This window comes from Tamandua tetradactyla, chromosome 12 (assembly GCF_023851605.1).
Source record: "Tamandua tetradactyla isolate mTamTet1 chromosome 12, mTamTet1.pri, whole genome shotgun sequence".
Lineage (NCBI taxonomy): Eukaryota > Metazoa > Chordata > Mammalia > Pilosa > Myrmecophagidae > Tamandua > Tamandua tetradactyla.
Window position 1 is genome coordinate 84,618,958 of NC_135338.1, and position 24,101 is coordinate 84,643,058.

Consider the following 24,101-nt stretch of genomic DNA (forward strand, 5'->3'; position numbering starts at 1 on the left):
ATGAATGAGAAGTGAGAGCATTTATTGGTCTCACTTTTCAAATCAGATTGCCTGAGTTTCCCCAGGCCAGGAACGGACAAGACCACTCCTTCAGGCATTAACTCTTTTTCAAAGTGACTTGACCAGCCAGCCTGAGCCCCTGATGCCAAGTCCCAGGAAAAGACAGCAGCCGAGCACTGAGCCAGGCCCAACCCCTGCCTACCCTCCCACAGTCTTCCCACTTACCAGGTCCTGGGCCAACCTCCCTGCTGGCCCCCTGCACTGTGAACATTGCACAGGCCTCTGACCACTGTCTACTCCTCTGCTTGGCCCACCATGACAGCTCCATAAGCCTCTGCAATGGGTAGGTGTGGCCCTCCTGGACAGACTGCCCTCAGCCACTTGCTGTGTTTTCCTTTGCCAACAGGTGTTCCTCTGGCTCATTGCCTTCCTTCCATGCAGTGCCCCTAGGTGAGGAGTGCAGTGCCTTCTAGAAGCTGGAGAGACAAGTTAACAGGTTGTCCTCTAGAGCCTCTAGAAGGAACACAGCCCTGCAGACACCTTGGCCTTAGCCCAGTGAGACCTATGTCAGACTTCTGACCTCTGCAGTGTAAGATACTAAATTGGTGTTGTTTTGGTAATGTGTGATGAAATCAGACAGGGCATTATATAGTGACTGATCTGCCCATAGTATCTCATTAGAATGATATAACTTGAAGTTCATACGAGGGGAATTGAGTCTGCTGTGCTGGACAGAGAAGGAATTAAGAGTCCATCCTGACCCCATCAGAAGAACTGTGCAAAGGTTGACTTAAATTAGGAAAATGTTAATGGTGGCCTTCTAAAGAATTAGTTTTATTGCTTTTCAGAAGAGCTGCTAACTCAATCTTGGCTAGTAAATGTTGCTGTTAAGGTTTAGGGAACACAGGTGAAAACACAATAAATTTCAGCTGTAATTGTCATATAAAATGTTTTATGAAATGACAGTTCCCCTCCCGATTCACTGGACCTGGAATTAATGGTAAGTGGGAAGACTGTGGGAGGGTAGGCAGGGGCTGGGCCTAATGGAATTTTACCCTAATGCTCAGTTGTACAGTGTGGGTCCAATGTTGTAGGTGGGCATCCTGCACCTATAGCCATCAGTTGAAATGGTTCTTTCAGCCACCAAAAAAGAGAAAAACACAAAAAAAACTTGCAAGACTTTTCTAGAATTTACTTCCTCTCACGCCATGATGTATTTGTCAAAAGCAGGAGCAGAGTCTTCCTAAAAAATAGGTAAAATGCAGTGCCAAGTGTGTGTGTGTGTGTGTGTCTGTCTGTCTGTCTTTGTGGCATAGGAACTCTTTTGTGGACGCTCACCAGGTACTTCAGGCCTGAATGTGTGTTCTCAGGTACTTAGAACCCAGGTGTCAGCACTGAAGATCAGGCTTCTCTCTTGGGTCTTAGGTCTCATCTTTGGCTGCCTGGGACTTGGGAATCACTTCACTTCTTTACCCTTTTTTCTCCTCTTTCCTACCTCCTTCTAACCATCCATTAAAATCACACTCGGGGTCTGGCTGTCTGTACAACTCCCATGCTCCTGTGCCATATATTCTGAATGCCCAGAGCCCACCCAGCACAGAGCTGGGAAGCAGGAAGGAGGAACTGGGGGGTGAGGAAGTTTGTCAAAGGAGCTGAAACTGTCCTGCGAGCTGCCCTGAGAGTGACTTTCAATCATGTTCATCCATGTGTCCTTCTCATTCTCCCTTCCCCACCCCACCCCTCACCACTTCATCTGTGAGAATCAAAGTCCCAGGTGGTAGAGAAGGGTTGATGCATCTCCAGAAAGATGTGCTGAAGTTCTAGTCCACTTTCCCTTGTATGTGACCTTATTTGGAAATGGTCTTTGCATATGTAATCAAGTTAAGATGAGGTCATACAGGATTAGGGTGGGCCCTAACTCCAAAGACCGGTGTCCTTATAAGAAGAGGAGAGGGAAAAAAAAAGAAGAGGGAAGGACACACAGACGTACACAAAGGGAAAGCAGCCATGTGTCAACAGAGGTAGAGAGTGAAGTGACTCATCTACCAACTAAGGAACTCCAAGATCTGCTGGGGAATGTTAGAAGCAAGAAGAGACAGGACAGCCCACAGGTGGGGCTATGTAGTCTACTCCTCCATGAAGAATCTAAAGGAGCCAAAGCACTCTCCTGGAAAGAGTTGGGCGGTGGGTTCCCAATAAAGATGCAGTGAGTGGAAGGGTGAATGAGTTGGAAACTACCCACTGCCCACACTAAGTCCAGCAGGAAGCCCACCCTCTCCATTACCCCAGATGTTTCTCAACAGTGGGACAGCATGATCAGATTTCTGCTTCATTTGGAATTTAGGAAAATTTTGACCAATAAGGAAGAACCAAGTGGTTATCAGAGGTGTCTGCCCATGGGTTAAACTGCTTTGTCAAGTGGTGAGCTCCTGGGAGCTAGGAGAATTTGCACAAGGACAAGGAAAAGGGTATCATATTTGTCCATCCAGGGACCAAATCAGAAAAGAGTCACTCTGTGTCCCCAAAGGGCATCCAAAGCCTCACTGTCATCCTGCAAAATCATTCCCAAATGGCTCAGCTTCCTTCCAATACCTTGAAGCCAACAAAGACACTTTCAGAATGAGGTTCCTTGAAATATTAGGCAGGGAAAGCAGCACTTTGAAACTGATGGCCTCAGAGCATAGGCTCCCCATAGCCCAAAGCTGCCATATTCAAGAAGAGTCCCAATTACTATTCATCAGGGTCCTCCCTCTTTGGAAGATGTAGAACACCTTGCCTTGGGGTATTCAAACTGGGACTGGAGAACCCTTTGTCAGGGGTTGTACCAGTCAGCTTTGGTTGCAGTAACTAACAACCCAAATCTCTCGATGACTTACAGAAAAGTAAAAACTCTTCTTGCTTACCATAAGTGAGGGCTAAGGATGGCTTTGGATTGGTCGGCTTGGCCAAGCACCAGTCATCTTATTCCAGAACACAGCTATAGGAACATTTATTGGGACCTGCTGTTCTCATGGTAGATGGTGGGAAACAAAGAAAGAGTCAAATTGCATAATCGCATTGAAAGCGTCTGCTTGGACATGGCAAGCATCATGTCTGCTCACCCCTACTGAACAAAGCATGTCACATGACCATGTATCAAGCCACGTGACAGTGGGTAGGCTATGCAACCCCACCGTAGGGAAGGAGTGACCAAAGGGACAGAAATAATTCAGTTGACCATTGGGGTGTTGTGTGACCTGATGACCATTCAGGTCACTTGCTTTGCTTCAATATTCTTGAATTATTGCCAAAGTGAATTGCAAAGGTCCATGTCCCTCCCTCCCACCCCAGACCCACAATTCCATGACGCAACTGAAAAACCCTCGGGAGCAGCTGCCCTCTCCATCCAGTTCTTCTCTCACTGTCTATCCTCCCTCCTGGGCAGGTGGGTGACAGGGCCATGGAGCCCCTGCTCAGCGACCTGCGAGAAAGGCATCCAGCATCGGGAGGTGACCTGCATATACCAGCTGCAAAATGGTACCCACATCGCCACCCGGCCCCTCTACTGCCCGGCACCCAGGCCAACACCCGTGCAGAGCTGTGAAGGCCAGGACTGCCTGTCCATCTGGGAGGCATCTGAGTGGTCACAGGTGGGTGCCTGAGCTTTCTGCCAGTGTGAGACCACCAAGAGGGCCTGCACCGGGACCCCACACACTACCTTTTGTGTTCATGAGCTGCCATACCCAATCCCATGCCCTCAACCTCTGCATCTCAAAGTTTTTTCCAGCTCATGTATTCTCAAATTCCATATGGGAGAGCAACATGCTTCCCCTTGTTGCTGATAAATGAATATGCTGACACCACAGCAAAAAAATATTTGGTCCCATTTCCATATACATATAAATATATACGTGTGTATGGATATATATGTATGTGTGTAGATGCATGCATGTATGTATGTGCATGCCTTTTGATTTTCCTTTGGGCATACTAGAGCTGTAGTGTGATCAGTTCAGGAAGCTAGTTTCAGAGGCTTTCCTTTAACTCCATGGCAGTTTTTTATTTGACAGCAGCTGAAGCTAGAAGGGTCAACTTTTAGTGTGCAAGTCAGAGCTACAAATCTCATGCCATAAAACATTTTGGGAAGAGATCAATTAAGCCTTAAATTTTAACTTTGAAGACCGACCTTGGAAATCTCATTTTATCTTTGGTGATATCAGCCTTACAGACCCACTTTACATTAATGAGTTTGATTTTTTTACTATAAAACAAACAAACATAGCTGAATAAAAGGCAAGCTTCCCTCGAGTCCCCCATCAAAAGTTTTTCAGAGAACTCAAAAGGCTAAATCCCAGACACTCTTTAGCAGGGGAAGTATTTTAAAGCTCTTCTTTATTATCAAATAATTGGTATCTTCAGCCCATTTTTAATGAGCAGAAAGGCTTGCTTTGGACTGCTCTACAACTTAATTGGTTTTCAGACTGATTTTGGCATGTATCTATTAAAAGACCTGAGTCTTTAACTATCCTTTATGGTATTTTAGAAAAAGGAGAGAAGTTAATAAGTACGTTGTTTGATTTTTGTTAATTTACATGTACTTAGGGTCACAAGTTTAACAATCAAGGGACTTTTTTTGATACTTGCTAGAGGGCGGAAGGGGCAAGTAGATAGCTTCCACCTCACCCCCCACCCCAACCCCCGCAGCCCCCAGGTGAGCCATGGGGCCTGGATAACCTGGGTCCTGATGCAAACAAAATTTGTGCTTTATGATCAAAACAGTAAATTTTCTACCCACACTCCCTCTTATGGTAAAAAAAAAAAGCCTCCTTAAAAGAATAACCAGCCCCATCACTATCAGTCATTATCAAAGCATTAAATAACACCATATTTGGAAAATATGAGACAATTGAAGCAAGATTTAAATAACTCTATTTACAATCTATATGTCTATATATGCCTCTTAACCTCACGAAACAGTCTAAACTCTAGTTCAACCCAGGCTTGAACAAAATGCTTCTTCCTAAACATTTAACTTAGAATCAAGTCTGTTCCCACAAGATGTTTACAGAGCTGACATTTCTGCAGCTTCACCCTATGTTGAAGCTCCTCTAGCCTCTCTTTTTTCTGGAAATGAATGGGTTAACTAATAATAAATGAGTAGGAGAGTTTTTGACATGGTTGCTTTGATTCAGCAGTACTGCTAACTCTCACCACCTACCCCCCCCCCCACCTGAGCTTTCTTCCTTATTTTGGGGGGAATGAGGAACACACGTCCCAAGCAAAACAAAAGGTGGTGGCCCCATCCCTGGCTCAGAAGCTAAGTGAGACACTGACTGTCACTCTGCAGGCCCCTTGGACACAGCACCGGCCACACCCCTGCCCTTGCCCAGATCCAGACTTTGCCCGAGAGGGGCTACCGGTCAGCAGGGGCCGAGCCAGAGGAGAAGTAGGCTGGAGCTGCAGGGAAAGGGGAAAAGGGAGCAGAGCAGGATGAGGCAAAGCAGAAAGTTGGGCAAAAATATTGAGGAGGTTCTTGGTTCAGAAGGTGCCAGCCACGTGGGCACTGAGCCCAGGCAGAAGCCAAGTGATGAGGACTCAATTGATGAAATGGTCAGAAAAACTTCCCACGAAGAGGAGCAGTATTGGCAGCCTTTGGTGCCGGAACTCAGGCACCCTGCTGCAGCCCCCCTGGTCTCCTGGTCTCAGCCCCCCATGACTGGAGGGTCCGGGGACGCAGTCTGCTGTGTGCTGACCCCCAGCCCCTCACCCCACGCCCAGGATCAATACACGAGCACCCCCAATTTCCTTCTGGTATATCGTAACCAGTCTCTGAAGCGGGTGCATTTCTCCTTAAACAAACCATTTTATATTAATCTAAAAAGAAGACTCAATGGCACTTCTGGACAGACAGCTAAACTGAATGTAAAGAAACATTTTGGGATAATTGTTTAAAACAGAAGCATCAAGAATAACGTGTCCCTTGTATAAATTTTTTTTTAAATGAACACAGTAGAACTTTTTAAAAGTCAGGTTGGTTGTAGCTCAAGAAAATCACTCCTGTAGCCTCCCCTATTTTGGTAAATTGAGCAAGTATGATAGATTTGGGCGCTCCACTTTGGGCTGCTGTAGCCCATGAACACGCCTCTCGGCAGCTCTGAGACCCAGCTGTCAGAAGGAAGCGGGGTGCAGCCTGCGGTCCACTGTCTTCACAAGGTCTGTCTGACTGTCCATCATGGAGAGCGCCTTCTGCAAGGCAGATCAAGGGGCTGCTTCCCAGAACTGCCAGACTCCGTCACTTCTGTTTGCTCACTGGCCCATAAGCACTTGTCAGCCATGTCCTCCCAGGGCTTTCTTCGGAGGTGGGTAGGCACCCTGCCCCAGCCAGCTCACCATCCCCCCGCAAGCCCAGGGACAGGCTCAGAGGCATCCAGAACATCCTCCATCCACAGCCTGCCACCCACTCTGTCTTTCCCTCCTCCTGCCAGGGATCTTGCTGCTTGAGCCCATGCCACTTGAGTTCTCAAGGACGTGAGCATGATTTGTACCCCCTCAGGCTTTACTCTGGGGTCCTCCCTGCACTGTCTCCCCCCATCTCTCAGGATTAGTAAAATACCGGAGGGAGCACTCCTCTCATGCCTTGTAGCTCTTCTCACTTCAAGGGCTTACCGGCTGCCTTCCATGGAAGTCACTGTGGCCATGCTCTCCACATCCTTTTCCACCCAGGCAGCGTGCATGGACCTGAAGGTCGGCTGGGAGAGCCAAGAACCTCAAGCCTCAGTTTCCTCACCTCCCTCCACCTGACCCCTGATTCCTGCTCCACTCTAGGGTCTACCAGCATCTGCCCTTTGACCTCGCCCACTACACTGGTCCTTGGGACCAGGCAATGGCCACTGCCACTAAGTCCCACTCCCCTAGTTTGACCTTCTGGGTGCCCCAGGTACCTCCTCCTGGCTCTAATGACCTTCCAACCCCCCCATCGCTGGCCACGTGGCTGGATCAGACCCTAGGAAGACCATGAGCATGTGGAGGCCTGAGACCAGCCATCCTCATTTCTGCACGCCCAGGTCTGGCCCACGGCAGGGACTCGCTTGGTGTCGATAGGCTTGAACTGAAGTGGCTGCATTAAATATCCGAGGGGTGTCTTACAGTGTTCTGCCGACTGTGGAACAGGGACGCAAAAACGCACCGTGACCTGCACCAACCCACAAGGAAATTGTGACGCGTCCAGGAGGCCAAAGGCCGAGGCGGCGTGCGAGGACTACTCGGGCTGCTACGAGTGGAAAATGGGGGACTGGTCGAAGGTAAGCGTATCCGCCTGGCCGCAGCCGCGAAGGGGACCCGGAACCCAGGCCTTGTCCGGGCCCCACCCCCACCCCCACCCCCTGGCCATGCTCTGAGGCAGTGCTAGGTTAACCAGGAAATCCATTTTCTTTCCAAACTCTGCCCGTGCGGGTGGCTCCATGCGCTTTATTCCAGGACCTGCCTTCCAGGCAGCACCAGCTCTGCCCCTGGAGCCTCTGGGGAAGCACTCGGCGGCCTTATGTGTATGCAGCCCAAAGCACGTGGCAGGGTGCGGGGTGCCGGGTCTGCCGTCCAGGGCAGGGTGCACCCCAGGACTGTGCGGTGGGCTTGGTTCCCGCCATCGCGAGAGCCTCGTGAATTTGGGGGATCCGTGGTGGAGGCAGACAAGGAGGAGACTCACTTCCATTCATTGCCGGGACCTTGCACAGGTCCCGGGGGCAGGAGAAAGGAGGGAGGCTTCGTGCACAGCTGCCAGACCAGCGCCCTCTGGAGGCAAAGAGGGTTAAATGCCAAAATGATTTTACTTGAAAAACACGTTTGGTGTGTTCGCGGGGTGGGGGTGGGGGTGAGTTCTTTGATTAGTTCCCCATATACCTTTGAATGGTTCCGACTTACTAGGGACTCAGGTAAACATCATTCCCAAATGTGAGAACCACCCAGTAGGTTTCCTAGAGAGTCTTTTCACAAAAACCGAGAAATTCCAAATGAAGGCGTAGAGCATTTGTGTGCATTTCTGTTCAATCTTAGCAGCTGAAGAACTCCCGTTTGCTTCCCTTGATTTCTCTTCACTTGAGGCTGCAAACGGTTTTTTGCTCAGCCTGCATGATATTTTAAACATGATAGGATTAGTTGGTGCTAACATTTAAAAATGGGAAAATTTCACCTGAAAATTTGGCGTTTGGCTTCTGTATGAAAATAATAGGGTCTGAGGACAAGGGCCCTCGTGTGGCCACCATGACCAGGCGCTGAGATCGGCCCCTCCCCACCCACCTGGCGACTCCTGCCGGCTACTTTGCGATTACTTTACTCACCTGGGCCAGGCAGGTGATTAGATTTGCACCTGTGCTTTATGGAAGGAGGCATGACTTGTCCATCGGAAAGCACAGCTTATCTAAATGTGGTCCCTGCAGAAATGCCAGTGATCCCAGCCAGAACACAAGTCCCTCCACACCCTTACAGGACAAAAAAGCCCATTTTCTCAGGACCCAGTTTGTGTCGCTGTGCTAAAATGCAATGTCTAGATAACAGCAAACTTTGGAGAGACCAAAAACACCTCCTTCCCATTTACTCCCTGACCAAAAAATCTGATCAAAGCAGAAGAACGGAGAAAAACAGTCCTGTTTCCCATAAAAGCAAACAACAGATTTTAATAAAGCGTAGTATGGAACAGCCAGGGTGACTCTTACACCGGAGGGAAAAACGTCACTTCAAAGCTTTCACAAAAAGAGTCGGCACTCTGCACCGTTGAAAACCAGAGCTGAGGGTGAACTTATACATCTCGACCTCTATGTACCTCCGTCTCCTCTGAAACAACAGTCATTAACATCGGCCCTGCCTGTTTCTCAGAGATGCTCTGATGTTTCAAGGTGGCTAAGCATCTTGTTAACTTAACCTGTTTCATTACCTAAAACCCAGCAACCTCCTGCTCACACCGCTGTGGGGTAGCTGCTCTCTCTGTCTAACCTACGCTCGATTTGATTTAATTTTATCTTATCAAGACAGAGTCCCAGCCTTTTATAAAACAACACTGAGGAATGTCTCATATCCATACATGTCCAGCATGTGTGTCCTGGCCTTCACACCCAGACCCAGTTGGGGGAAAGTTCACTAATCCCAGTCCAATAAAATGAAGGTGAACCATTAATAGTTTAAATCAAGATTAAGGAGCAAAACATTTGTATATATTCTGTGTCTAAAGAATTGGTGATATCCTGCCTAAATGTTCAGAAGATGTGGAGGGAGCCACTCCCTTATGTAGAAACAGGCAAAGTAATGTTTTGGAGACGCCAGATGTCCAGGTGTGAATTGGATACAGGTGTTGTGATAGTCTGGGAGTTAGTAGGGTCCTAGTGGCCACACCCCAAAAGGCAGCCCATATGACTAGAAGTTGACTCTGTGGTCACAGGTGTCCCTGCAGTCCTCTGGGCACCTAGGCAGGCTTCAGGCATGAGGAATGCTCAGTTCCAGGCCTGGGCCACACGCCCTCTCAGAACCACATTGGGACTTGGGGAGCTCCTGCTCGTTTTCCCTTGATAGTTTATGAAGCCTTTTCCTGCACCTCATGTCACCAGACCTCTACGGCCAGGGTTGTTATCTGTGCTTTTCAGAAGAGGAAATAAAGACTCAGAGAGGTTGGCGGGCTTGCCCACATGCTTCTGGAACTATCCAAGCTCCTGAACCCCAATACCAAGTCTGGTCCTCCATGATGGATACAGAGCAAGGAGAGTGCTGGAAATCACAGTGAGGGTGCTTAGAGCTGCCAGGTCACCTTGCAGATGGTCATTGGCCAACCAGGGCCGGGCTTCTCCAGCCTACTCACGCTGACTTTTTTTTTTTTTTTTTTTATTAATTAAAAAAAGAATTAACAAAACAATTAGAAATCATTTCAATCTACATGTACAATCAGTAATTCTTAATAACATCACATAGTTGCATATTCATCATTTCTTAGTACATTTGCATCGATTTAGAAAAAGAAATAAAAAGACAACAGAATAAGAATTAAAACAATAATAGAAAGAAAAAAAAACAAAAAAAACAAAAACAAAAAACCTATACCTCACATGCAGCTTCATTCAGTGTTTTAACATAATTGCATTACCATTGGGTAGTATTGTGCTGTCCATTTCTGAGTTTTTATATCCAGTCCCGTTGTACAGTCTGTATCCCTTCATCTCCAATTATCCCTTCTCTTTTTTTTTTTTTTTTAATTAACGGAAAAAAAGAAATTAACCCAACATTTAGAGATCATACCATTCTACACATGCAATCATTAATTCTTAACATCATCACATAGCTGCATGATCATCATTTCTTAGTACATTTGCACTGGTTTAGAAGAACTAGCAACATAACAGAAAAAGATATAGAATGTTAATATAGAGAAAAAAATAAAAGTAATAATAGTAAAATCAAAACAAAACAACACAAAACAAAACAAAAACCTATAGCTCAGATGCAGCTTCATTCAGTGTTTTAACATGATTACTTTACAATTAGGTATTATTGTGCTGTCCATTTTTGAGTTTTTGTATCTAGTCCTGTTGCACAGTCTGTATCCCTTCAGCTTCAATTACCCATTGTCTTACCCTGTTTCTAACTCCTGCTGAACTCTGTTACCAATGACATATTTCAAGTTTATTCTCGAATGTCCGTTCACATCAGTGGGACCATACAGTATTTGTCCTTTAGTTTTTGGCTGGATTCACTCAGCATAATATTCTCTAGGTCCATCCATGTTATTACATGGTTCATAAGTTTATCTTGTCTTAAAGCTGCATAATATTCCATCGTATGTATATACCACAGTTTGTTTAGCCACTCTTCTGTTGATGGAGATTTTGGCTGTTTCCATCTCTTTGCAATTGTAAATAATGCTGCTATAAACATTGGTGTGCAAATGTCCGTTTGTGTCTTTGCCCTTAAGTCCTTTGAGTAGATACCTAGCAATGGTATTGCTGGGTCGTATGGCAATTCTATATTCAGCTTTTTGAGGAACCGCCAAACTGCCTTCCACAGTGGTTGCACCCTTTGACATTCCCACCAACAGTGGATAAGTGTGCCTCTTTCTCCGCATCCTCTCCAGCACTTGTCATTTTCTGTTTTGTTGATAATGGCCATTCTGGTGGGTGTGAGATGATATCTCATTGTGGTTTTGATTTGCATTTCTCTAATGGCCAGGGACATTGAGCAGCTCTTCATGTGCCTCTTGGCCATCCGTATTTCCTCTTCTGAGAGGTGTCTGTTCAAGTCTTTTTCCCATTTTGTAATTGGGTTGGCTGTCTTTTTGTTGTTGAGATGAACAATCTCTTTATAAATTCTGGATACTAGACCTTTATCTGATATATCATTTCCAAATATTGTCTCCCATTGTGAAGGCTGTCTTTCTACTTTCTTGATGAAGTTCTTTGATGCACAAAAGTGTTTAATTTTGAGGAGTTCCCATTTATTTATTTCCTTCTTCAGTGCTCTTGCTTTAGGTTTAAGGTCCATAAAACCGCCTCCAGTTGTAAGATCCATAAGATATCTCCCTACATTTTCCTCTAACTGTTTTATGGTCTTAGACCTAATGTTTAGATCTTTGATCCATTTTGAGTTAACTTTTGTATAGGGTGTGAGAGATGGGTCTTCTTTCATTCTTTTGCATATGGATATCCAGTTCTCTAGGCACCATTTATTGAAGAGACTGCTCTGTCCCAGGTGAGTTGGCTTGACTGCCTTATCAAAGATCAAATGTCCATAGATGAGAGGGTCTATATCTGAGCACTCTATTCGATTCCATTGGTCGATATATCTATCTTTATGCCAATACCATGCTGTTTTGACCACTGTGGCTTCATAATATGCCTTAAAGTCAGGCAGCGCGAGACCTCCAGCTTCGTTTTTTTTCCTCAAGATGTTTTTAGCAATTCGGGGCACCCTGCCCTTCCAGATAAATTTGCTTATTGGTTTTTCTATTTCTGAAAAATAAGTTGTTGGGATTTTGATTGGTATTGCATTGAATCTGTAAATCAATTTAGGTAGGATTGACATCTTAACTATATTTAGTCTTCCAATCCATGAACACGGTATGCCCTTCCATCTATTTAGGTCTTCTGTGATTTCTTTTAGCAGTTTTTTGTAGTTTTCTTTATATAGGTTTTTTGTCTCTTTAGTTAAATTTATTCCTAGGTATTTTATTCTTTTAGTTGCAATTGTGAATGGGATTCGTTTCTTGATTTCCCCCTCAGCTTGTTCCTTACTAGTGTATAGAAATGCTACAGATTTTTGAATGTTGATCTTGTAACCTGCTACTTTGCTGTACTCATTTATTAGCTCTAGTAGTTTTGTTGTGGATTTTTCCGGGTTTTCGATGTATAGTATCATATCGTCTGCAAACAGTGATAGTTTTACTTCTTCCTTTCCAATTTTGATGCCTTGTATTTCTTTTTCTTGTCTAATTGCTCTGGCTAGAACCTCCAACACAATGTTGAATAATAGTGGTGATAGTGGACATCCTTGTCTTGTTCCTGATCTTAGGGGGAAAGTTTTCAATTTTTCCCCATTGAGGATGATATTAGCTGTGGGTTTTTCATATATTCCCTCTATCATTTTAAGGAAGTTCCCTTGTATTCCTATCTTTTGAAGTGTTTTCAACAGGAAAGGATGTTGAATCTTGTCGAATGCCTTCTCTGCATCAATTGAGATGATCATGTGATTTTTCTGCTTTGATTTGTTGATATGGTGTATTACATTAATTGATTTTCTTATGTTGAACCAGCCTTGCATACCTGGGATGAATCCTACTTGGTCATGATGTATAATTCTTTTAATGTGTTGTTGGATACGATTTGCTAGAATTTTATTGAGGATTTTTGCATCTGTATTCATTAGAGAGATTGGTCTGTAGTTTTCTTTTTTTGTAATATCTTTGCCTGGTTTTGGTATGAGGGTGATGTTGGCTTCATAGAATGAATTAGGTAGTTTTCCCTCCACTTCGATTTTTTTGAAGAGTTTGAAGAGAATTGGTACTAATTCTTTCTGGAACGTTTGGTAGAATTCACATGTGAAGCCATCTGGTCCTGGACTTTTCTTTTTAGGAAGCTTTTGAATGACTAATTCAATTTCTTTACTTGTGATTGGTTTGTTGAGGTCATCTATGTCTTCTTGAGTCAAAGTTGGTTGTTCATGTCTTTCCAGGAACCCGTCCATTTCCTCTAAATTGTTGTATTTATTAGCGTAAAGTTGTTCATAGTATCCTGTTATTACCTCCTTTATTTCTGTGAGGTCAGTAGTTATGTCTCCTCTTCCATTTCTGATCTTATTTATTTGCATCCTCTCTCTTCTTCTTTTTGTCAATCTTGCTAAGGGCCCATCAATCTTATTGATTTTCTCATAGAACCAACTTCTGGCCTTATTGATTTTCTCTATTGTTTTCATGTTTTCAATTTCATTTATTTGTGCTCTAATCTTTGTTATTTCTTTCCTTTTGCTTGCTTTGGGGTTAGCTTGCTGTTCTTTCTCCAGTTCTTCCAAATGGATAGTTAATTCCTGAATTTTTGCCTTTTCTTCTTTTCTGATATAGGCATTTAGAGCAATAAATTTCCCTCTTAGCACTGCCTTTGCTGCGTCCCATAAGTTTTGATATGTTGTGTTTTCATTTTCATTCGCCTCGAGGTATTTGCTAATTTCCCTTGCAATTTCTTCTTTGACCCAGTCGTTGTTTAGGAGTGTGTTGTTGAGCCTCCACGTATTTGTGAGTTTTCTGGCACTCTGCCTATTATTGATTTCCAACATCATTCCTTTATGGTCCGAGAAAGTGTTGTGTAAGATTTCAATCTTTTTAAATTTGTTAAGACTTGCTTTGTGACCCAGCATATGGTCTATCTTTGAGAATGATCCATGAGCACTTGAGAAAAAGGTGTATCCTGCTGTTGTGGGATGTAATGTCCTATAAATGTCTATTAAGTCTAGTTCATTTATAGTAATATTCAGATTCTCTATTTCTTTGTTGATCCTCTGTCTAGATGTTCTGTCCCTTGATGAGAGTGGTGAGTTGAAGTCTCCAACTATTATGGTATATGAGTCTATTTCCCTTTTCAGTGTTTGCAGTATATTCCTCACGTATTTTGGGGCATTCTGATTCGGTGTGTAAATATTTATGATTGTTATGTCTTCTTGTTTAATTGTTCCTTTTATTAGTATATAGTGTCCTTCTTTGTCTCTTTTAACTGTTTTACATTTGAAGTCTAATTTGTTGGATATTAGTATAGCCACTCCTGCTCTTTTCTGGTTGTTATTTGCATGAAATATCTTTTCCCAACCTTTCACTTTCAACCTATGTTTATCTTTGGGTCTAAGATGTGTTTCCTGTAGACAGCATATAGAAGGATCCTGTTTTTTAATCCATTCTGCCAATCTATGTCTTTTGATTGGGGAATTCAGTCCATTGACATTTAGTGTTATTACTGTTTGGATAATATTTTCCTCTAACATTTTGCCTTTTGTAGTATATATATCATATCTGATTTTCCTTCTTTCTACACTCTTTTCCATATCTCTCTCTTCTGTCTTTTTGTATCTGACTCTAGTGCTCCCTTTAGTATTTCTTGCAGAGCTGGTCTCTTGGTCACAAATTCTTTCAGTGACTTTTTGTCTGAGAATGTTTTAATTTCTCCCTCATTTTTGAAGGATAATTTTGCTGGATATAGGAGTCTTGGTTGGCAGTTTTTCTCTTTTAGTATTTTAAATATATCATCCCACTGTCTTCTAGCTTCCATGGTTTCTGCTGAGAAATCTACACAAAGTCTTATTGGGTTTCCCTTGTATGTGATGGATTGTTTTTCTCTTGCTGCTTTCAAGATCCTCTCTTTCTCTTTGACCTCTGACATTCTAACTAGTAAGTGTCTTGGAGAACGCCTATTTGGGTCTAATCTCTTTGGGGTGCGCTGCACTTCTTGGATCTGTAATTTTAGGTCTTTCATAAGAGTTGGGAAATTTTCAGTGAAAATTTCTTCCATTAGTTTTTCTCCTCCTTTTCCCTTCTCTTCTCCTTCTGGGACACCCACAACACGTATATTTGTGCGGTTCATATTGTCCTTGAGTTCCCTGATACCCTGTTCAAATTTTTCCATTCTTTTCCCGATAGTTTCTGTTTCTTTTTGGAATTCAGATGTTCCATCCTCCAAATCACTAATTCTATCTTCTGTCTCTTTAAATCTATCATTGTAGCTATCCATTATTTTTTCTATGTTTGCTACTTTATCCTTCACTTCCATAAGTTCTGCGATTTGTTTTTTCAGTTTTTCTATTTCTTCTTTATGTTCAGCCCATGTCCTCTTCATGTCCTCCCTCAATTTATCGATTTCATTTTTGAAGAGGTTTTCCATTTCTGTTCGTATATTCAGGATTAGTTGTCTCAGCTCTTGTGTCTCATTTGAGCTATTGGTTTGTTCCTTTGACTGGGCCATATTATCAATCTTTTGAGCGTGGACAGTTATCTTCTGCTGCTGGCGTCTGGGCATTTATTCAGATTTCTCTTGGTGTTGGACCCAGCAAGGTTGTAATATTTTTCTGTGAAATCTCTGGGTTCTGTTTTTCTTATCCTGCCCAGTAGGTGGCGCTCGTGGCACACGTTTGTCTGCGGGTCCCACCAGTAAAAGGTGCTGTGGGACCTTAAACTTTGGAAAACTCTCGCAGTCCTGGGGGTTCGCTAGCCGAAGCGGCTTGAGCCGGCCCTCGGTCCGAACGCAGGGAGGGTTGCTGGTCGCCGCAGCCAGGGAAAGAGCCCGTCCGAATTTCCTAGTCGGCCCTGGGCAACAAGCGTGGCGGGAGGGCGCCAGCGGCAGCGGCCCGCCCGAGAGAGTGCACGTTCCCCGGGAGTCACGGGTTTGGAAGGGGCCTCCCCCACCCGTCACCGTTCTCCGCGGCCTGGGGGTTTCCGATCCAATTCTCTCAGTTGGTCCGGGGGCTGCGCGTGGTGTGGGCGCCAGCCGTCTTGGTTTCAGGGGACCGCCTCTCCAATTCTCCCAGCCGGCCCGGGAAGGGGGAAGGGAGTAACTCCGGCCGCTTGCCACCCCGCCCGGTAAGGCCCGCGCGCCTCGGCGATCTCACCCGAGCTGCTTCTCTCAGCCAGCCAGCCGTTCCAGGATGGGGTACGCTGTCTTTTTTATCTCTGTTGTGGCTTTGGGCGCTTTCTGTATCGTTTCTACTCCCCTAGTAGGTGTCCTGGAGAAGAAACTAAGATCCGCGCGTCTTACTAAGCCGCCATCTTCCAGGAAGTCTCACGCTGACTTTTTAGACAGAGTCCATTTTCATAAATACTTTCAACTTCCTAGGGCCAGGAGCAGTGTGACGCCAAAGGATGGTGGTTGAAATGATATGAAAAGCTCAGCACGGCCGTGCCTGGGGCCTGGCAACTTGTGACTCTTGTGCCCGGGCCCATGGGCCTTCTCTCCTACCCGCCAAAGTGGGACCTTTCTGTCTAGCATTCCTTTTGTCACTAGCTGTGCTGGGGTGAATAATGCCTCCCGGGTTTTTCAGAATAGTGGAGCACAGTGGTGCCACAGCGGCCGTCTTTACCATAGTCAGCTTCATCAGTGCTTCTGGGCAGTAAGGAGGAGGATGTCTGAAGTGGCTTCTCCTGGCGTGCCAGCACCCATGTGCATGTGAAGTGAGCCATCTGGAGAGCACCCAGACTGGGCATGAGCCAGGTCGTCGCCCCACCCTGGCCAGTAGCAGGCGAGACAGAGCTGGGGGGCTAGGGGGAGTCACAGTGCCGTGCAGCGTGGGACCAGGGCAGGCTTGTTCTAGCAGGCCAAGAAGACCTCAGGGACGCTAAGCTGGAGGGGGTGTGTGTGTGTGTGTGTGTGTGTGTGCGTGTGTGTGCGCACGCATGCGTATGTGCATGAATGCAGAAGGGTCAACTTCCTGGTGCATGGGGCGTGGGGTAGAGTGGGGTCCCTTGGAAAGAGCCTGGTCTGTAGGTGTGAGGCTTCGCCTCAAGTCTTCACCCCAAGAAGTCTCGGAGCCCCGGTCTTCTCTGTAATTTAGGATAACAGCTCCTTTCAGAGGTGTTGGGAAGATCAGGTGAAACGATGTGCGTGGAAGAACCTGAGAGCCACAGAGCCCATCTCTGATCAAGTTCACCCAAACATCACTACATCCATGCATTCAGCTGTTGCACACCGTCCTGTGTTCTGGGCAGAGACGTGAGGGCTCAGGTTGCCTGACCTTAGCACTGACTCGCCATTGTGCCATGAGAGCTGGGGGATTACAGAAGGCTTCACCCCCCCGACACCACTTGCGAAGCCAGCGCCTGCCCTGACAGGGTCTGCCCAGCCTCCGCACCTCCCTGACCTGCCAGCCCAGCCTGGGCTTTTACTTGGGCTCATGGCCAAGTCGCTGTGATTCAATCAGCATTTCCTAAGCTCCTGTTCTGTGCCAGACCCAGCCCTGGGCACCGAGTGTATGAGAGTGGATGATGACACAGCCTAGACACAGGCAGACAGGCAGCTACAGGAGACTGTGTGTCCCACCAGGCAGATGTGAAGTCAGTGCTGTGTGTCCAGCCCAGCTGGGGGCGGGGATGCTGTGGAGGGTGACACTACTGTTATTGGGATCAGAGGCATTGCCCCTGATAGCCACTGATGATTTAGAATTTATAGAGCATCTTCCCTCTCATTGTCTCATTTGATCCTCACAATCACTTCTGTCCCTATTATGTAGATGAGGAAAGAGGTTCAGGGAGGTGAAATGGCTTTTTTTTACCCAAAGTCATGCAACTAGAAAATGGCAGGGCTAGGAGTCTGGTTCCCCTCTTCTGACTCTTAATCCACCTTTCAAGTATATAGTAATATCAGACTTAAATTCCTGATATGAAGAGTAAAGGAGTTGAAATCTAAGATAATTGCAGCTCTAATCCTTGTAGGCAAAGCCTTGTTATGAAACCAGGTTATCTGCCTGGTCTGTCCACATCCCAGCCTCCCTATTAAAACCTGCTCCACCAAGGAGGGCTTTGAATCAGTCATTTGCACTTCAGTATAAATCTGTTGTCTCATACAGGAAAGCTTACATTTTGAGTCATACCTTAATTGTGAGATAAAAACTAAGTCCTAATTAGAGGAAACTTGAACATCAAAAAGGAAGTATGAAAGGCTCTTGGGATACTAGGGCCCTTTTCTGGGATGTGAGAAATCATACGATGGAGGCAGTCAGCACTCTCCATTAACATGGAGAAAGTGGAGCCTCCATCCAATAGTCCTCTTGGGAGTATGCAGCAAGCAGGGGAAGAAGGGTCATCAAAATTCAGAGCTTTTCCAGGCAAGGCCTTGGAGTCAAGCATGTCGTGTGGGTGAATAGAGCCTGACCTTGGGCCACATGGTTACAGAGAAAAGTCCCTGTTTCATTGAAAGAAATGAGTTTGCTAAGGAGTAACAGAATCCCCAGAAATGTCCAGAAGAAGCATCTGCATGGAAGGTGTGGATGGGTTCTAGGTGCTGAGCTCAGTGATCTAAAGGTCTCCTTCACCCCCCGATGTCCCCTCCATCCTCCCACACTCCTAGTCAAACCAGCCACCTACTAGCGGTAAGGATGCCAGACCACCAGTTCCCCAGGCCACCTCTTACCACAATGGGGTCTGACCAGTGCTTGAAACAGGGCCAGTCAGAGGAGCCGTGGACACTAGGAATACCTGTTTCACCACACACTATGCCTGTGGCCTCAGAGTGAGATCCTAGGTCCCAATCCTGGCTCTGTGGTGACCAGGGAAAGTGGCTTCATCTAACCTTGTCTTGGCATTGCTCTCTGTCATTGTATCTAAGATGCTTAGAGGGCTGACCGAGGAGCAGATGCAACTTTGTAAAGCCCTTAACTCAAGGCCTGTACCCAGCAGATGCTAATAATCTTCTCCTTCTCTTCCTCCTCCATCATCATCAACATCATCACCACTACCACCACCTTCACACCTCCACCACCACCAGCACCACCACCTCCACCACCACCACCACCTCCACCTCCACCACCACCACCTCCACCACCACCACCTCCTCCACCACCACCTCCTCCACCAACACCACAACCTCTACCTCCACCACCGCCACCAGCACCTCCACCACCACCTCCACCACTACCACCACCACCTACACCATCATCACCACTACCACCACCACCTCTACCTCTACCTCCACCACCACCACCTCCTCTACTCCCACCTCCACCACCTCCACCATCACCACCAGCACCTCCTCCACCACCAGCACCTCCACCTCCACCACGTCCACCTCCATCTCCACCACCTCTACCACTTCCACCATCATCACCACCACCACCAGCACCTCCTCCACCACCAGCACCTCCACCACCACCTCCACCACGTCCACCTCCATCTCCACCACCTCTACCACTTCCACCATCATCACCACCACCACCAGCACCTCCTCCACCACCAGCACCTCCACCACCACCTCCACCACCAGCACCTCCACCACCACCTCCACCTCCACCACGTCCACCTCCATCTCCACCACCTCTACCACTTCCACCATCATCATCACCACCACCAGCACCTCCTCCACCACCAGCACCTCCACCACGACCTCCACCACCATCACCACCAGCACCACCACCTCCACCACCACCTCTACCTCTACCTCCACCACCACCTACTCCACCACCACCATCTCTACCACCCGAAACTCCCAGCTTTCTTGTCTCTCATCAGAGTCCCATTTTGTATATGGGCTTGTAAAATATTTATGTCGTAGATGAACAATTCTTTGGATGGGGTCCAGGGCCCATGAAAAGGTGCCTGCCCTGGCCTAGTGCCCACGTGGGGTGAGCAGGGCTCGGGAGAGGATATGCATTCCAGCGCTGCTGAGCACCTAGAACCCCTCTCCCAGCGTGGGGTGGGTGGGGGTCCTCTCAGACAGTCACTGGTGGGGCAGAGATGTTAGCCAACTGTTAGAGAGCCGCCCCTCCAGCCTCCTCTGTAGGCCAGGCTCCAGCCTCCACCAGAGAATCAAGCACACTGGGGGGTTTTGCAGCCCCTGTTAGGGCCCTGGGGTTTACTCTGGCCTTTTGGTCCCCAGGCCAGAGACCCAACCAAAATCTGCAGAGGGGCAGGTTGCAGATGCAGAGGAGTAGGGGGAGACAAAGCCAAAGCTGAGGGGAAAAAAAAAGTCTTGAAAAGAAGCATGAACTGAAGTTGTATGTATGTGTGTGTGTGTGTGTGTGTGTGTGTAAGCTGAAGCAGAGTGGGAATTTTCATTATTGCTTCAACCTGCCATTTCACATTTCAACAGCTTCCGAGGCTTTCATTCTCATGCCAAGAGTGGGCTGTGGGGCGCAATCTGTCAAAACCGCTTTCGAAGAGCTTTTGACATTTCACCAGCCAAGCCTTTCCGGCACCTGCAGAAAGTGGAGTTATTGTAAAGATTCTTCCCCACCCCCTCTCATTCTTTGTTCTGTAAAACCTGCCTGAGGCAGGCTGGCCCCTCAGAAAATAGCCCAAGGAGTGGCGGAGCAGGGAGGGGTGCTGTGTGCACTGCGGGCTTCCGCCTTCCCTCCATCTCACTCTGGGACCCTCACCCTCAGCCTGTGTCCAATCAGTAGGAACCAGACTTCATGTATTTATCGAACACCCATAGCATTTTCCTCTTCCAGAAATTTCCACGACCTCCTTCAGCTAATCCTCAAAGCATCCTTTTGGTGCCCAGCGTGAATTTACAGCAGGGAGAACCAGGGTGAGGATGTCTGCCGGGGCTGAGGGTGTGGAGAGCTGGGGCCGCCCTGTAGGTGGACAGTGTGGCCAAGGAAAAAGTACATGGTTCTTGGGACAGGCAGGCCAGGGCCAGAGGCCACATGTTGTGTGACTTGGAAAAAAGTGATCTGGACACTCTGAGCTTCACACCTGCCTCTCTAGACAGTGGTGCCCTTTCTCTGGGGAGCTCATCCTTGCATTTGGCGCTCACTTATTGCATGCATTCTGCATCCAAGCATTGCCCTGGTCGTGGCGATTACGCCCAGATCCCAGAACGTGATCGCTGTGCAGGAGGTGGGCCTTGCTACTATTTTTATTATTATTACTGTTATATACAGAAGCCAAGTAGTAACACCTTCACAGTGCCTCACTGTCACGGGTCTGAGGAACAGAAGGTCTTTCCCCACTTTCCTGCAGGAAATTCTTATCTACCTCAAGGGACCCCTTTTCCTCACAGTCACTTCAGAATTTGCATCAAAGCATGTGAGTAAATCCAAATCAATAAATATCTCTCTCTCTCTCCTTTGTGGCCATGAGCCTTCTGCTCTTTCTGCACCAAAATTTTTTCTTCCATTTTTGCATCTCCGGTGAGACCTCCACCCCAGTGTCTTTTAAAAAAAATCTTTGTGTAATTTTATCCAGATCCTCACACATCATACCATCCATCCAAAATATACTATCAGTGGTTCACAGGATTATCACATAGTTGTGTATACATCACCATGATCATTTTAGAACATTTGCATCACTCCAGAAAAAGAAATTAAAAAGAAAACCCCATATATCCCATAACCCTTACTCCTAACTCTTATTGATCACTAGTATTTCATTTACCCATTTTTAAGACTTACGATAGAGGTAGGTTAACTGAGACAGTGCAATTTTGACAGATAGATGTCAGTGGAACAAGACAGAACATCCAGAAGTAGATCCACTTCAATTTATTTTGATGTTTCTGCTCTATCCAGCTCAGATCCCACCCGATGTGGGAGGCAGAGGGGGGACACGGCGGGGGGGAGCGGGGGGGGGTCCCACCCTCCAGGCAGGGCTTGTTAGGTCCTCACAGGCAGTGTGTGGGAAGCGCAGCTACAAGCTCTTGCTGGGGAGGGGCCAGACGGGGGTCAGGCTTTTGACAGATTGTCTGGCAAGAAGCTTTTCTCGTTGATTTATTGCTGCTCCCAGTTTGGTCTCAGTTAACTGCGTCTCCGGGAGACACTTGCTGTCTTAAAGTAATGAATGTCTTGAAAAAATGCCCATCTGTGGAAGCGTGCTTCGGACAAGACCAGATACGTTTTTGATCACCCCGTTTGCTTGTGTTTTAAGAGCCTGGAAAATGGCTTCGCAGTCATGCTCGGGGCTAAATGCAGCATCAGCTGTCACGGGACTCCTCCACTGTTTAAAGATGGAAGAGCGAGGTGGGAGCTGAAAGGTGAAATTCATCGTGGGTGCCTGTGTTACCATTAATACAGCAGCTCAGATTACAGAAGACCGTTCCAAACAACCCCTGCAGACCTGGCCGGAACCTTGTTTGTCTCCAATAGAGAAAAACAGCCTCTATTTTCACTCCCGAGGTCTGGCTGAGTGCTGGCTCCCCTCTGGGAATTTCACAACCACCTAGTTCTAGGCATGGCAGCCAGGGGAGAGCTAAGTAAGCAGGGCAGGCAGCAGAGCATCCTTCCTGGGCTCCAGAGACTCCTGGACCAGCGTTCTTTGCACTTGGAAATGTTACTAATAATAGCTGCACTTTTTGAGCACTCACCATATTCTGGACTTCTTACCTGAGCATGCTGGTAGACATGCTGTCTCGACTCATGGAAATTGGTCTGCATGGAGAATTTTCATATCCCTGTGCAATATATGAGGACGTTGAGGCTCAGATGCCTAAGAATTTGCCCAAGGTCACTTTGCTAGTGAGCAGGTATGTTCTGTGCCCACAGGCCCATCCTTCTGACCATTGCACCATCCATTACACCACCTGTCCTCCCTGATGAAATGCCAATCAAGGAGAGTGATTATGCCCCTGGGTGGCATGGCCCACCCAAAGCATGTGGATTTTAGGCCAGGGACATGTCTGGCACTCACCTTAACCTGAATGGAAAAAGCAGCAAGCATGGAAGACAGGTAGTGAGCAGGCTGCAGCAGAGGGTCAATGGGCTGAATTTTCCACTTCTATTTTTTAATTATGTAGGTAATCCTATCTTACTATAGAAAAGCACCAAAAGAGAAAAAGTAGTCCCACAAACTATATGAAACATGGTACTTTTTTTTGATGGATTATCTTCCAAACTTTTATATTGAACAAAACGAGGTGGTTCCTGGTTTCTGTACATACTATTTTGTAACTTTCTTTTTCCCACTTAACACATGGAAATGTATGCTATGGCATTGGCTCAGACACAGTTCTCAAGTAAATAAGCAAACATCCCTACATTCTGGAAAGTTCTTCCACACAGCCCATAGCTACAGGAACTGCCCATCCCCATTCCCACCCCCAGGATTCCAACTGGAATTTAAACCTAAACCCGAGGGTAAAATCTGTAGAAGGGGCAGAGTCTGGGGCACCACCAGCTGGGACAGTGGTATGGCATGAACCCCAAAGCACCTTGGCAGCAGCTGAGGGGAGCCGCCAGTTGGCAATGGCCCAGTCCACAGCTGGTCCAGCCTCCCAGAGACACACTCCCATGATCTCCTAAAACTGCTCTGAAAAGAGCAGTTCTTTTTATGGAATGGAAAATTAAAAGCCAGCAACCCATGATAGGAAACATAATGGATAAATGGTGAAGCTTAAGCAGCCACACCGGTCTTTTTTTTTACTATTATTATTATTCCATCTTTTTAAAAAATAGACTAGTTTTAGAACAGTTCTTGGTTTACAGAAAACTTACACAGGAGTTACAGAGAACTCTCATACTGCCTATACACACACACAGTTTCCACATATTAATGTCTTGCATGAGTGCAGTACCTTTGTCACAGTTGATGAACCAATATCGATCCATCGTTTATTTGCAGAGTTGGCTTCCAGAGAAAGCCCACATCTGAGCAACAAAAGAGGCTCTCTGAGGGTGACTCTTAGGCATAATTGTAAGTAGACTCAGCTTCTCCTTTGCAGAAATAAGCCTCATAAGGGCAAGCCTCGAGATTGAGGGCTTGGCACATTAAATTGGGAGGCCCTAAGGCTTGAGAGAATATCAGTAATTCCCCAGGTGGGGAAGTTTAATAGTTCCACATTTTTCTCCCAGTCCTTTAAGGGGACTTTGCAAATACTTTTATATGTTCTGCCCAAAATACTCCAGAATGTGTCAGGTAGTACATTACTCTGTACAGAATAACAAGCTCTCACTCCCTGGTCTACATTCCATGT

General features: G+C 46.4%; 1 protein-coding gene across 2 annotated transcripts in view; it reads left to right on the plus strand.

Annotated features, from left to right (window-relative positions):
• The window catches only part of ADAMTS17 (ADAM metallopeptidase with thrombospondin type 1 motif 17), a 345,591-nt gene that overhangs the window by 313,432 nt on the left and 8,058 nt on the right, over window positions 1-24,101 (plus strand). For both annotated transcript variants that reach the window (XM_077124036.1, XM_077124037.1), the window contains 2 exons: window positions 3,425-3,629; window positions 7,128-7,280. In XM_077124036.1, the coding sequence (XP_076980151.1) occupies window positions 3,425-3,629; window positions 7,128-7,280 (358 nt within the window). The remainder of the gene's footprint in view (window positions 1-3,424; window positions 3,630-7,127; window positions 7,281-24,101) is intronic.